General features: G+C 44.1%; 1 protein-coding gene across 2 annotated transcripts in view; it reads right to left on the bottom strand.

The window, feature by feature from the left end:
• ccdc85ca (coiled-coil domain containing 85C, a) overlaps positions 1-15,794 on the bottom strand; it is a 71,096-nt gene extending 55,302 nt beyond the window's left edge. Inside the window, exon 1 of one of the 2 annotated variants that reach the window (XM_046307679.1) lies at positions 14,354-15,794. In XM_046307679.1, coding sequence (XP_046163635.1) covers positions 14,354-15,065 — 712 coding nt within the window. In that variant the 5' untranslated portion in view covers positions 15,066-15,794. The remainder of the gene's footprint in view (positions 1-14,353) is intronic. The other variant, XM_046307678.1, reaches the window with a different exon arrangement.

Here is a 15,794-nt window from a genome sequence, read left to right as displayed (position 1 = left end):
TTCAGGGAAACCAGCTCACAACCTCAGCAGTTCTGATTAATTTATTACGGAATCAGAATTCTGGGAAAACAACATCTGCTTTTGGTTTGTTCCGTTGGTTCCAGAACGTCCCATAGATGTTTGGCAGCTGGATTAGCTTTGATCTCCGTCGCAGTTTCATGTTACTTGACCCAAAAACGCATGACTAAACAGGTAGTGACATGGTGTATTATACAACACAGACAGACATAGCTGTGGCCTGGGTACGGATGACCTGGTGAGTATTGGGGCATAAATTATCCCAGTAGGCCATTCTTTCACTGAGGCGTGGGGATTACATGGTCACACGAGATATATGGCTTCCTGAAAGAGGGACAAGGGATTCAATGTGGGCATCCCAAATTACACCCTATTCCCTATATAGCGCAGTACTTTTGACCAGAGCCGGAGCACTATATAGGGAATAGGGTGCCGTTTGGGACGCAGACAATGCCTCCTCTAGATCTCATGGGATCTTAAAGGATCCCAACAACCAGGAATGAGCAACATGACCAACAAACACTCTAAAGGCTTCATACTCATTTGAGATCTGTGCTCATACCTTTTGTGTGGAAATAATACATTGATGTCAACAGGAGATTTGAATGAAAATGTCAGTTATGTTCATGGTTCTTAAATAAAGATTCAGCCCGAAGACCCCAAGTCCTGCACCAGTCAAAAGGCTGAGGAGCTAAGCCAAGCTAACAGTTACCAGATCCTCTGCCTCTATAATAGTCATCTGTTTTAATGGCATGTTAGAAAAGAGCTTGTCTGGAGATGCTCTTTCTAACCCCTCTAAGTGTGCCCTAACCCCTCGTAAACAGGGATGAACTGGTCTGCGGGCTGGAGACCTGGACCTCTCTCTCTACCGCTGCTGGGGAATCCAGGAAATCCCATACACAGGGCTGACCGGGCAGGGCAACTCGGCACAGGGCAACTCGACTCCCTTTCTCTCCTTCTCTCTAGCCATGGGAAGTGGGGGCTGAAACATCATCTGAAAGTTGAAATAGGACCCAAACTCCAATACGACCCCAAATGGGATGGCAGATTGAGCACCATCCATCCCTAGGGTTGGCTGGCTGGGAGGTCTGAATGTTCTCATTCCTAGCCACCTTTTTTCTGGAATATTCCCCTGTTTGAAATGTTTATTTCTTCGACGAGGAGGAGTGGTAAGGATCGGAGGAACAATGCGCAGCGTGGTACGTGTTCATGCTTTTTATTAAAACAAGCGAACACTGAAACAAAACAATAAACGACACGTGACATAACTAACCGAAACAGTTCTGTGTGGAACACACAGACACAGAAAATAAACACCCACGAAACACAAGTGGGAAAAGGCTACCTAAGTATGATTCTCAATCAGAGACAACTAACGACACCTGCCTCTGATTGAGAACCATACCAGGCCAAACTCAAAAACACAACATAGAAAACGGAACATAGACAAACCCACCCAACTCATGCACTGACCATACCAAAACAAAGACATAACAAAATAACTAAGGTCAGAACGTGACAATGCCTGTAACTGAGGATTCATTCCACAATGACTTACAAGAAATTGGACTGTCGTAAAACAATAACAGACACACCTTGGGCCTGCAGTGTGCACATAAACACACACACACACACACATCAAAGAGGGCCGCTGCTGTTATAGCACTTTTTACACTAGGCTGGCTGGGTGGATAGTGTGACAGATTTGAAAAGCTTTTAATTTTATTGCTGGGTCTGGATGTGTATTGACTTTCCCACTAAGCCTAATCGCTGTGGGTTTCAAGTTATTTACGGTGCTAAGTGCTAAGGTGGGCTAAGTGAGTCCTGAGAAAAACACCCTCAAATTCAAAAAATCTATAATTCTGTTCAAAACCAGTAATGACATGTACAGAAATAAATATGTGTTAGATCAATCCACACATACTGTATGTAAGTTCTGCGCACACGCACACGTAACCGCATGCCATGTTAATCAGCGTGACCATGTTCACCATGTTCTTATAGAGGATCACAAATCAACATCATGATGATTATCATTTGGCTGGACAACAAAATCTGATTTAGGATCAATACTTCTACTGTAGATGAGGCCCATAAATAGACATCCATCCACATATGTTTCATAGAAATCCAAAAATGGTTTATTCTAAAGGATTGACAGGATTAACAGTGCCATGTTTCACAAGAAAACATACACTAGGACTACAGTATTTACAGTATTGATAGTTCAACCCAGGCCTTGGTCAAACACATTATGTATGAGAAAGGATTTGAGGTGCCATGGATTAATCCCTCTCCTTCTCCATCCCAGCCAGCCAGAGAGAGACAGTCACCACTCAGGCCTGAGTTACATCCAAGCCCCTCTCAGTCAGGCCTTTTGTTCTCTCTCTCTCTCTCTCTCTCTCTCTCTCTCTCTCTCTCTCTCTCTCTCTCTCTCTCTCTCTCTCTCTCTCTCTCTCTCTCTCTGCCTCTCTCTCTCTGCCTCTCTATCTCTGCCTCTCTATCTCTGCCTCTCTCTCTGCCTCTCTCCCTCCCTCTCGATCTCTCTACAATTCAGCAGCGTCCAGGCTGTGGGAACCAAAGTAAGGGTGGGGGGGAGAAGGGGTAGGGCACTGAGTGCAACAGGCAGAGAAAAGGGGTTCAGGGTTTGGACGGAGAGTGAGAACAAGTGCAACAGGAGGAGTGAGGAAAAGTAAAAGAGAAAGAGAGGGGGTGAGAGAGCGGGAGTGAGAGAGTGGGAGTGAGAGAGCGGGAGTGAGAGCCTGACAGGGAGTGAGAGAGCGGGAGTGAGAGCCTGACAGAGAGTGAGAGAGCGGGAGTGAGAGCCTGACAGGGAGTGAGAGAGCGGGAGTGAGAGCCTGACAGGGAGTGAGAGAGCGGGAGTGAGAGCCTGACAGGGAGTGAGAAGAAGCGCAACAGGGGAAGAGCGAGAGGAGAGAGAGAGAATAAATTACAGTAAATAAGTGAGTGAGCGAGTGAAAGAAAGACCCATTGATCAAAGTTTGGGGGTGGTGGTGGGGTGGTGGTGGAGGAGGAGGAGGGCAGCTGGGAAGCAGGACACAGGAGCTGAACACAACAGAGACGGCTGAACAAAGACCTCCACAGCCCCATCCACAGAACTACACACACAGCGCCACACACAGCCCCCGATCCCGGCTCTACACTACCTGATCAAACACTGTCATCATACAGGGAGTGAGCCAAGGCCCGAGACAGGGTACAACCAAACACACACAGAGCCGTACCACAGAGCGCACAGCTTTGCACCGCAGATTTAGACTGTCTAATCACCTCAAAGCAGTGTGAAGTACACAGTTATTCAGTTATCCATTAGTTGGACCGCACCCCTTCCTGATGGGCATTCTTAAAGGATCTAAAATAAGGGTGTATATACCGTATAGCATCAATAGAACAACAAAAAAAGTGGATGAAGTGAAATTCCCACACTGTTGAGGCAACAAAAGAGTGCAAGATGGTGGGAGAAAGAACCCTTTTCAGGAAGAACCTTGTTCAGTCTCACATGAGAACTACAGTAAGCTTTTAGTCCAGTAATACACTTAAATAAACATAGAAACGGTGTCCTTGCTGATTGACTAGCACCTTGGGCATGTACAGTAGATTGTAAATAATAGGTGGTGGGCCGTAGCAAGCTATCTGCTTTAGTTCTCGAGATGATCGATCACTGTCAAGGAAGGAGCTGGTTTTTACATATTGTGTATATTTATTAATTCTGAACACATTTCTGTTTGTTGGAAATGTAAATTCTTGCCATTTTTTTTGCAGAAAACATACTTTTATATCCGCTAGCTGGACAGGAAAACACAACTTGTGTACTATCTCTGCTGATCACGTCTGCCAATCACGTTATCCGTATCTAAGGTAGTAGATAACTGGAGACAGCTCGAGAGAAAGAGAGATATCTCCGTCTGCCAATCACGTTATCCGTATCTAAGGTAGTAGATAGCTGGAGACAGGTAGTAGATAGCTGGAGACAGAGAGAAAGAGAGATATCTCCGTCTGCCATTCACGTTATCCGTATCTAAGGTAGTAGATAGCTGGAGACAGCTCGAGAGAAAGAGAGATATCTCCGTCTGCCAATCACGTTATCCGTATCTAAGGTAGTAGATAGCTGGAGACAGCTCGAGAGAAAGAGAGATATCTCCGTCTGCCAATCACGTTATCCGTATCTAAGGTAGTAGATAGCTGGAGACAGCTCGAGAGAGAGAGAGAGAGAGATCTCCGTCTGACAATCTGCTATTAGGTCAAGTATTATTTATTTTTTTGTCATCTAACTATTTAGTTATATTAACGTGATACCATCAATGCAAGCTGTAAAACGACTCCCAACTTAGAACGCAGCAACCTTAGTAGTGTAGCTAGCTTCTAGTTAGCTAGCTAGTTACAACAAGTTGATGTGTTACTAGCTAGCATGAGCAGATAGCTTTATCGTTAGCTAGCATGTCTTTCCAGGACAAGGAGCGTTTTTAGATAGCAGTTTATTCAAAGTCATAATTTAAAACTACAAAAATATATAGGACAGGTAGTGTATAGCTAATATATTCATCGAGGTAGGTGTCACGCCCTGACCTTAGAGAGCTTTTTATGTCTCTATTTTGGTTTGGTCAGGGTGTGATTTGGGTGGGCATTCTATGTTCCTTTTTCTATGTTTTGCATTTCTTTGTTTTGGCCGGGTATGGTTTTTAATCAGGGACGGCTGACTATCGTTGCCTCTGATTGGGAACCATACTTGGGTAGCGTTTTCCCTCCTGTTTTGTGGGTAGTTATTTTCTGTTTAGTGTTTTCTGCACCTGACAGGACTGTTTCGGTTTTGTTAATTCTCTTTGTTATTTTGTTATAGTGTTCAGTTTAAATAAAAAGTCATGAACACTTACCCCGCCGCGCTTTGGTCCGATTCCTCCTCTTCAGACGACGACACCCGTTACAGTAGGACCCACTAATTTCATTCATGCTGACGAAATGCCACATAATCCAGCTCACAAACTCCATTATTTTGCTGTGAGGATTTATTGTATTCATTCTTGTCTCTCACTTTTGTCTCACATGATCTAGTCGGCTGTCCTGTGTCCTGCTCCCAGAGATCAACCAAGTGCTATTCACCAAGCATGGGCTGATTCATTCAGGAGAACCATCCTACTGCAGTTTGAACTAGCCCTGCCGTCACTATTCAGACATTAAGACCGCATTTTGGCTGTTTTCTTTGTGGGTTTTATCTGACAGTCTCATGCATTTTAGAGTTGAAGAACTCCAACTATGTTGAAGACTAAATTCAATGTAGAATCAGTTTAACAGGTGGCAAACCGATGAATTGACTCTTGTAACATGCAGTGGTGATAATTACATTGTCCCCATCAGGAGCCCAGGCGTTGGCCATACATGGTGGAGTTCTCATATCTGGACCACACAAGCTTTAGATTGCATTCTGCTAAGGCATTTGTTTTCTCTCTACATCGGTCAGCTACATTGGTGACCAGGGTGGGATCCTTTCGATACGCCTACGGGGCCTGGGCACACAAATGCTCCTAGACAGAATACTGAAGCATTCGTTGATGATAGTTGTATCGTCTCCATCGGAGGCCCGGGCTTTTGGCATCGATGGTAAAGCTCTCCTTTCTGGACTGTAACATTGTAAGCTTGTGCCCTCCACGGCACTTGAAATACATTGATTGGTAGGTTACACTAGATTTAGATACTTCAAATACTGCCTGAGACATCTTTGCTATCTGTTTCCATACCCATTAAATGGTGAAACACTATTTGTGACGGTGTTCTTTGTTCGAATGTATTTGCATGAAACGTACATTATGGAAAACATGCCAGTGTTAGCTCGTGTTGATTTTTCAATGTGACATTTCTAGTGTTGATTTGGGTGTTAAATGAACTCTGTAAGTGTTAAATGAACATAGATTGGTGCAAAAGAACCCCAGTGTTGGTGTTAGTAACCAGTGTTAAACCTAAACCACGCCCATCACTATTTCCCTGCATAATCTATTTCAGGTTGATTTGTTTTTCTTGTTTGTTTAATATCTCTGTTTTTACATGTACATTCATTGATTAATTCATCTTATGCTACTCACATATAGAAACGGATTCTTCTAAACTAATTAAATTTGTTACTTGGTGTAACGGCGTTCGTCTGTTGAAAGAAGAGAGTCGGACCGAAATGCAGCGTGTAGGTTACTCATGACTTGAATGAAAGAAGCGCGGTACATGAAATAACTGAATACTAAATACAAAAACAACAGAACGGAACGAAAAACTTATTACAGCCTATCTGGTGAAAACTACACAAAGACAGGAACAAACACCCACGAAATACAAAGCGAAACTATGGCTCCCTAAATACGGTTCCCGATCAGAGACAACGAGGATCACCTGACTCTGATTGAGAATCGCCTCAGGCAGCCAAGCCTATACAACACCCCTAATTAGCCGCGATCCCAAATACTACAAACCCCAATATGAAAACAACATATAAACCCATGTCACACCCTGGCCTACCCAAACATATAACAAAAACACAAAATACAATGACCAAGGCGTGACACTTGGACTTATTACCACTGAAATGGTTGTTCCCCTTTAGATGGTTTTGGTAAACTCCTATTTTAAATTTCCCTGTCAGGCAGTCATTCTGAATACAAATTGTGAGTGAATAAACATTTGAAATGTTGGCTAGCCAACTCTGGCTCGATCCCAATACGAATTACACAACACGTTTTAAGACAGCATAATGTGACTTGCAGGTAAACCTAGGATCTCAAAATAAGGCCCGATTAAATAATTGTATTGTGTTGAATAATTACATTTGAATGAAAGCAATTTGTTTAGTATCTCACTTGGGGAAGGCCAAAGGACAAAAAAAAGACTGCAACCATATATCTGTCACTAACAACTACAGTCAAGGGTGGTACCTCTACAATTCACCAGAAAGGCAAAGCACTCTGGGAAACACAAAAATAAGGCTTTACACTAAGCGGCGTGTTCATTTAACACTGAGCAGTGTGGATCTGTATAGACACAGGACCATAGTTCAATTTTATGAAAATGAATCATTTAAACCATCTAAATATGCATACTCAAACTCACTGAATATTTAGTATTTGAAACCCAAACATTAATTTACCAATTGCTTGTTCTATAACCGTACAGGCTCTTTATCATTCTCCATACCTTTATATTCCAATGCATCCAACATTATACATGCCCACCATGATATTGAGAAGCTGCTATTTGAGATCTCATCTGGTATTGGCTAATATGCATATGTCTCTTGTCGCTTTTATACCTCCGTTCTAGCATACATGACACACAGCTTTTTATCGACATGCTTTTTTGGGGTGTTCTATGCAAATTATATGATCAAATGTTTCTTTAAGCCTGCAGCAAGCTACTTGTAATGAGACAATCATGCCAAAACATGATTCAAAATGTAATTCACTGACAGAGCGATGGCTCATGAAACACTAGCTTCATGAGCAGGCACAATGACATTTACAGTATTAGCTGGCTGGCTAGGCTAGTCAACTGTAAACAGCAAACTGTAACACATTAAAATGGAGTTGGACCCCCCCTTTGCTGCTATAACAGTCTCCACTCTTCTGGGAAGGCTTTCCACTAGATGTTGGAACATTGCTGCGGGGACCTAGTGAGGTCTGGCACTGATGTTAGGCGATTAGGCCTGGCTTGCAGTCGGCGTTTCAATCATCCCAAAGGTGTTCGAAGGGGTTGTGGTCAGGGCTCTGTGTAGGCCAGTCTAGTTCTTCCACGCCGATCTCAACAAACTATTTCTGTAATGACCTCACTTTGTGCACGGGGGCATTGTCATGCTGAAACAGGAAAAGTCCTTGCAAGCACAGAATCGTCTAGAATGTCATTGTATGCTGTAGCGTTAATATTTCCCTTCACTGGAACAAAAGGGCCTAGCCCAAAACATGAAAAACAGCCCCAGACCATTATTCCTCCTCCACCAAACTTTACAGTTGGCACTATGCATTGGGGCAGATAGCGTTCTCCTGGCATCCGCCAAAATCAGATTTGTCCGTTGGACTGCCAGATCGTGAAGCGTGATTCATCACTCCAGAGAACGCATTTCCACTGCTCCAGAGTCCAATGGCGGTGAGCTTTACACCACTCCAGCCGACACTTGGCATTGCGCATGGTGTTCTTAGGATTGTGTGCGGCTGCTCGGCCATGGAAACCATTTCATGAAGCTCCCGACTAACAGTTATTAGTGTTGCAACCGAGGACAGCTCATTTTTATGCGGTACCCACTTTAGCACTCGGAGGTCCCGTTCTCTGAGCTTGTATGACCTTCCACTGCGCGGCTGAGCCGTTGTTGCTCCTAGACGTTTTCACTTCATAATAACAGCACTTACAGTTGACTGGGGCAGCTCTAGCAGTGTAGAAATTTGACAAATGGACTTGTTGGAAAGGTGGCATCCTATGACGGTGCCACATTGAAATTCACTGAGCTCTTCAGTAAGGTCATTCTACTACCAATTTTTGTCTTTGGAGATTGCATGGTTGTGTGCTCAATTTTATACACCTGTCAGCAATGGGTGTGGCTGAAATAGCCGAAGCCACTAATTTGAAGGGGTGTCCACATACTTTGTATATATAATCTTATTTCAGTCTTTGGGAGAAAGCATTATTTCATCTTAACACACTGACAGCAGATCAGAGGCTATTTTTACATCTTAGAAGCAGGCCATTGGCTGCCTTCATCACAAGGGGTATCTACAGGAGTTCTGATTGGTTCCAAGTTTATTCAGTTAGCAAATTTGCCTGAGCAGACAGTGTTGAAATATATTTTTTTTCTGAGAAAAGGTGCATGAATTAAAGGTGCAACAAATTTGACAATAAACATAAGAATATTTCCTTGTCATATACAAAAAGACGTACTCCTCCCTCGACCGATCAGCTTCACTGTTTTCGGCATCTGCCCAGAGACCTTTATTTCACTAGGTAAGTCAGTTAAGAACAAATTCTTATTTTCAATGACAGCCTAGGAACAGTGGGTTAACTGCCTTTTTCAGCAGCAGAACGACAGACTTGTACCTTGCCAGCTCAGGGATTCAAACTAGCAACCTTTCGGTTACTGGCCCAAAGCTCTAACCACTAGGCTGCCTGCCACACCTATATGATGAACTCACACATAGGCACACACACAAACACAAACGGCGTGCCAGATAAGTGGGATGTACAGTATATCACAGACACATACACAACTAGAAGAGGACCGGCTGCCACTTTAAGATGACACACACAGCTGTGAGAAAGCGTCCGTTTCCCAGGCCTTTACCTCTGATGCAGCGGTGGAATTAATCTGGGGAATTTATAGTCAGGACTATTCTCAACAAGTGGGCTCTCTCATCTTACATATACCCCCACGCACACACACACACACACACACACACACACACACACACACACACACACACACACACACACACACACACACACACACACACACACACACACACACACACACACACACACACACACACGAGAGGCTAAAACTGCAACTGAAACAGCCCTCCCACATGGTCCGGCTAGTAAATAAAAGCAGCGGGTGAAACTGACAGCGACACAGTAGCACCTCCTTCCCCTCAGCCTCAGCGGCTGATTTAATAGGCCAGAGATCACAGGGAACCAATAAACAGGCTATAACTCTTTGATTGACAGCCACAGGCAATCCCACAAGGACCTCTGCATCACAGAGAGAGAATGCTGGAGGTGAGGCATCAGCCTTGGTCGGGATAGAAGGTCAACAGCATATGAGTGGGAAGGACTGGCTGACTCTTGACCAGCAGAGAAAGAGAAAACAATTAGGTTATTACAAGTTATGATATGGTTCATTAACATCTAACCATGTAATAACGCAATAATAACTAGGTAAATAGCTTAGTTGAACATTAAATGTTAATTAATGTCTATACATTTTTGACAGGTAGGACAAGCCAGTGCTGAACCATACCAAATAGGTTTTGGCTCTGTGACACTGTGACAATGAACCAATCAGAATTCACCAGCCAGCCAGGAGCTGAGCAGCTTGTGCCAACACCAGGCCACATTATTATTCACGCAACAGTGACACTATGATCAATACAGTTTGTCCATCAAAGTATTCAATAGCAAAGGCCCCAAACAGGGCTGTATGCCCACACTAACAATTGCTTTGTCACGGCGACCACCAGCCATTTCACACATTGGATGCGTCCCAAATGGCACCCTATTCTCGATGGGAACAGGTTGCCATTTTGGACAACTTGAGCTCTGGGCAAAAGTAGTGCACTGTGTAGGGAATAGGGTGCTATTTGGGACGCGACACATTGATTAGCCTTAACCGTATGGACAAAAGAGCCACACATAAGGGCACACTGCTTCAGTATCGTCTGTACTGTAGCTGTATTGATGTGATGCATTATCCAGCCAACTGTCCTCACTGTAGCATATGAGTTTATCATCTGCTGAAAAGGGGGGTTGGAGGGACTCGGGAGTAGGACTATTGGACAGATAGGATAGAGGTAGTTTAAGACGAGGGAGTAGGACTATTGGACAGATAGGATAGAGGTAGTTTAAGACGAGGGAGTAGGACTATTGGACAGATAGGATAGAGGTAGTTTAAGACGAGGGAGTGGAAGGTGAGGGGATAGTGTTAAGTGTATATCTAAGATAAGATAAAGAGTTTATCTGGTTGATAGGAAGGATCCATTAGTAGACTGGGTCATTTCAACTCTTCAACAAAGAGCTAGATGTCTATGAAGTTAAACAGGCCTTGTGTAAAAGTTAAACAGGCCTTGTTTAAAAGTTGAACACAGTTTGACTGCTATGAGGCCTGGCCTCATACATACTTAAAATGTCAGCAGATGGACCGTTTGCAGAGCTCAGTCAGTGGGTTCTGTATTGATTTGAACAAGGTGACTTACTGAGGCGACTTAGCACCATGTTGCCCTTGCCCTGCTGCTCGCTGTGAGGAGGGCGTTAGTTAGAGTGCGTCCCAAGTGGCACCTTATTCTCCATATAGTGCATTACATTTGATCAGAGCCTTATGGATCCTGGTCAAAAGTAGTGCACTATAAAGGGAATAGGGCGCCGTTTGGGACACAGCACAGAGTTGAGGTAATTAGAGACGCCATCTGTCCAGGACAAGGACCGTTTACCGTCAACACTGTCACCATCAACACTGTCAACATGACGGTGGCCATCTTAGTCTCGAGGAACCAAACACCATGGCTGTGTCCCTGATGGATACGTTTGTGACACCATCTGTGACTCCTCTCAGTAACACCCTCACGTGACCCCTTAACCACAAAAGTCAATTGACAAAAACAATCAACAAAGTCCACTATGAAGTGTAGCTTCAGTGTAACTACCCGTTTCATTATGAAACTACCTTCTTCAAATATGTATGATATATTGCAGGCATTAGTGTTTTATTGTATGTTTCCTGGTACCCACTCACTACTTAGCTAGCACGCGTGTTCAAAGTTTGTGTCTTCTGCTTATCGCCTCTCCAGTGTGTTTTTTTATTTTTTTTATTTTACCTTTATTTAACCAGGCAAGTCAGTTAAGAACAAATTCTTATTTTCAATGATGGCCTAGGAACAGTGGGTTAACTGCCTGTTCAGGGGCAGAACGACAGATTTGTACCTTGTCAGCTCGGGGGTTTGAACTCGCAACCTTCCGGTTACTAGTCCAACGCTCTAACCACTAGGCTACCCTGCCACCCGTGTAGGGTCCTCCAGACTGAAAAAGAGAGACAGCAGTGTGTGTGTATCTGGTAACCCACAGTACAGGAGAACTGCTGTGCTGGCATTTCACACCGTGACCATGTGTTTAATGGTTTCCCTACAAACATCCCCTCGAGCCGTTTAGCGAGGTGTGTGTGTGCGTGTGTGTGTGTGTGTGTGTGTGTGTGTGTGTGTGTGTGTGTGTGTGTGTGTGTGTGTGTGTGTGTGTGTGTGTGTGTGTGTGTGTGTGTGTGTGTGTGTGTGTGTGTGTGTGTGTGTGTGTGTGTGTGTGTGTGTGTGTGTCCACTGACTGAAGTATCCGTCTATTCTCAGTCTACTTTCAGTCTTGTCAGTCAATAATGTACTGACACCTCTAAACCAACTCTGCAGAGGTTCCTGAACCTGAACCACCATCACCAACATCCATCAACATCCATCACGTTCAACACATTCTCAAACACTCTTGTGAATACTAGCTGCAACTATTAAAGTTAAAGCTCCAGAGCTTTTATATAATTTCAGCCAGTAGTTTTGAAAGTAGTGCTTACAAGCCAAAACGGGTCCTCAACAATTGTGTACTACGTGATTGTGATATGTTAAGTCCTGCAATGTTTATATATATATATATATTTTGTGCAATTCGGATATGTTATGAATTCCAAAGAATACAATATATAATGAATTTGTAAGTGCTTAAGATCCCGGAATTCATCTTTAACTTCTTTGAGTGAGTAAAATGAAAAAGGAACCTCAATTAATACCCATTTTTATTTCCTCTCTCTACTAATCATGACTGCCTTCCATCAAATCTTGTCAAGCATTTTCCTTGAAGTACCTTCGTGGACAGGATGTGTGGAAAGGTGTGAGGATGAGGAAATTCACCGGAATTACCCACATCCACATACTTTTACATCCCTTATCTACCACTCATCACTAACAGCACTGTGAAATTCCTCTGGACCCGGTCTGACCAGTGTTATTACTATGTAACAGGGCATGACAGGCAGGCCTAGTTAACTTTTCAAGGAGATGTTTAAGTATAGTATACTAGCTGACAATGAACAGACAAATAAGCATCTTACACATTTTACATTAGGTTGCACTGCACATGAGTGTCTTGTGACAGAGGACACATAGCAAAATTTGGTTGTAGGTGCCTGACGAGATTAGATCGAAATGCTGAGCGCAATCAAAGGCGGGGAGGAACATTGTTTTCAAGACTTTTCAGGTTTTTGAATCTCAGGCCAGAAGGTCAAACATGGCCTGGGCGTGTCCCTGGCCTGACTCCTTTCTGAAAGGACTGCTATTATCATGTCACTGGAACACTGATGTCAGACAGGTGTGAGGGAAGGGCATCAGTATGACAAGTGGGGTGGTACAATTATATTCCCAAATCCCTATATAGTACACTACAAGGCTCTGGTCAAAAGTAGCCCTAGTGTATCGTTTTTGGATAGGGCTTCAATTCACACCTCCAAGTAACTTGTGTTCTAGGCTATAGGCATATTAAACTCTCATTCACTTTCTCTACTCACACACCCAGCTAGGGTAGATTCCTAATGACTCATGTTTCATATGCAGGCTATACATTCAACAAATATATCATCTCAACCATTTATGCATGTTAGGCCTATAACAAACTAAAGATGTAGCCTGTCAAATGAAGATCCTCAACCGTAAGGCTCTCCAGAGGGTAGTGAGGACTGCACAACGCATCACCGGGGGCAAACTACCTGCCCTCCAGGACACCTACACCACCCGTTGTTACAGGAAGGCCATAAAGATCATCAAGGACATCAACCACCCGAACCACTGCCTGTTCACCCCGCTATCATCCAGAAGGCGAGGTCAGTACAGGTGCATCAAAGCTGGGACCGAGAGACTGAAAAACAGCTTCTATCTCAAGGCCATCAGACTGTTAAACAGCCACCACTAACATTGAGTGGCTGCTGCCAACACACTGTCATTGACACTGACCCAACTCCAGCCATTTTAATAATGGGAATTGATGGGAAATGATGTAAATATATCACTAGCCACTTTAAACAATGCTACCTTATATAATGTTACTTACCCTACATTATTCATCTCATATGCATATGTATATACTGTACTCTACATCATCGACTGCATCCTTATGTAACACATGTATCACTAGCCACTTTAACTATGCCACTTTGTTTACTTTGTCTACACACTCATCTCATATGTATATACTGTACTCGATACCATCTACTGTATGCTGCTCTGTACCATCACTCATTCATATATCCTTATGTACATGTTCCTTATCCCCTTACACTGTGTATAAGACAGTAGTTTTGAAATTGTTAGTTAGATTACTTGTTGGTTATCACTGCATTGTCGGAACTAGAAGCACAAGCATTTCGCTACACTCGCATTAACATCTGCTAACCATGTGTATGTGACAAATAAAATTTGATTTGATTTGATTTGATTTGATCATCATCAATATTAAGGGGAACATTGGGGATATTGTGGCACTCTGTAGATAGAATCACCCACAGATATCCTAGAATTCATAGGATTCTATGTGTACAGTCATTATTCTATGCACTCACCATTCAGTCCATTTGGAATGCGCAGGTGGATGTGTGACGCCAGCGATAGGTCGTCCATAGACCTCCGCAGGGATGCTATTTTTCCCTCGTTTGGCTTGTGTACGTGGTTGTGGTGGTGGTCAGGACTACCGGCGCTGCCGGTGCTGGAGGTACTGCTCCCGTCCCCGACGTCCCTAACGGTTCCCGTGCCCCCGTTCAGGTTGGTCAGGCTGGACTGGGAATCTATGGAGCTCCGTGACCCGGCTCCGTTCCTCTCCTCATCCAGCATCAGAATGATCTCTTTCAGTTCCAGGTTCTCCCGCATCACAGAGTCCTGGTTGGCTTCCAGATCCTTCAGCTTCTGATGGTACACCCCGACATCCTTCCACATCGATCCGGCGGTGTAGCGGCCGAAGCGTTGCCACTCGCGTGACAGCTTCTTGCCCTTCTGTCGGTCGTCGTCCAGGAAACAGCAGAGCTCCCGGAGTTCGTGGTTATCATCCTGAAGCTTCTGGTTGATCTCTTTGAGACTGCGGATCTCATGGAGATGGACCTGTAGTCTCCGGTTCACATCTTTCATCATGTTCCCGTGCTCCACCATTAAGTACATTTTCTCGTTATCCGTTTTCCGTAGCCTCCTGATCAGATCGTCTTTGCCGAGCCTGGAGAGCTCCTCTCCGGAGAGCTTGCTTAAGTCATCCCGCAACGGTCCGCCTGGGGCATTTTTGGCCATGTTCCCCTCCTGATGTTGCGCTATATGGGTGAGTTCGATGGTAGCTTACAGTGTCCGGATCTATAGGATGTCTAACCGAGCCTCAACGTTGACTTTGTAAAAGAAAATCAAATCCATGATAGATGAAATTATTCCAATGCGACATGAAGGGTAAAGATTAATTCAACACTGGGCAGGAATGTGGAGCCTAATAAAAGCGCCTTGGAGCTAAGCAGGTGACCCAAATTGGCAGGCAAACAGGCAGGCAACAGAACCGTAATCCCCTTATAAAATTCAGCGAAATCGCAAAAAAAAAACGTTTTTCGTTTTCATCCCGGTACCTCCTCTCTGAGACGCCTTACTCGCTTTAACGCACTGGACAGACGCGGAGAGAGGCGGTCTTCTTGGACACCGGATTCACCAACCACAGACTGGGAAGGATCTCCCACAGCCTCGCAGATCGTCAACAAGCGCTGCGTAAATCCGTGATGTCAGAGGTCGCGTGTGTCCACAGCACGGGTTTGCTTTCAGCCAGGCAATATTCAAAAGAAAGTTCCAGAAATGTTCCAATTAAGAAATCCCGCGGACGAGCTCGTATATAAATTCCTAATTTTCAAGTAAGCCGAAAGTGCACTATATGGATACATTATAGCGTTCTCGTTAAATGTTGTCCTCCATCATGGCAGTTAGGTTGGAATCTGATGGATTAAACTCGCCCTCTCCTCTCCTCATCCTGTGGCAGCTTCGAGC

Source organism: Oncorhynchus gorbuscha, linkage group LG17 (assembly GCF_021184085.1).
Source record: "Oncorhynchus gorbuscha isolate QuinsamMale2020 ecotype Even-year linkage group LG17, OgorEven_v1.0, whole genome shotgun sequence".
Taxonomy (NCBI): domain Eukaryota; kingdom Metazoa; phylum Chordata; class Actinopteri; order Salmoniformes; family Salmonidae; genus Oncorhynchus; species Oncorhynchus gorbuscha.
The sequence above is the reverse complement of the archived record's forward strand: the minus strand, read 5'-3'. Positions and strand labels throughout refer to the sequence as shown.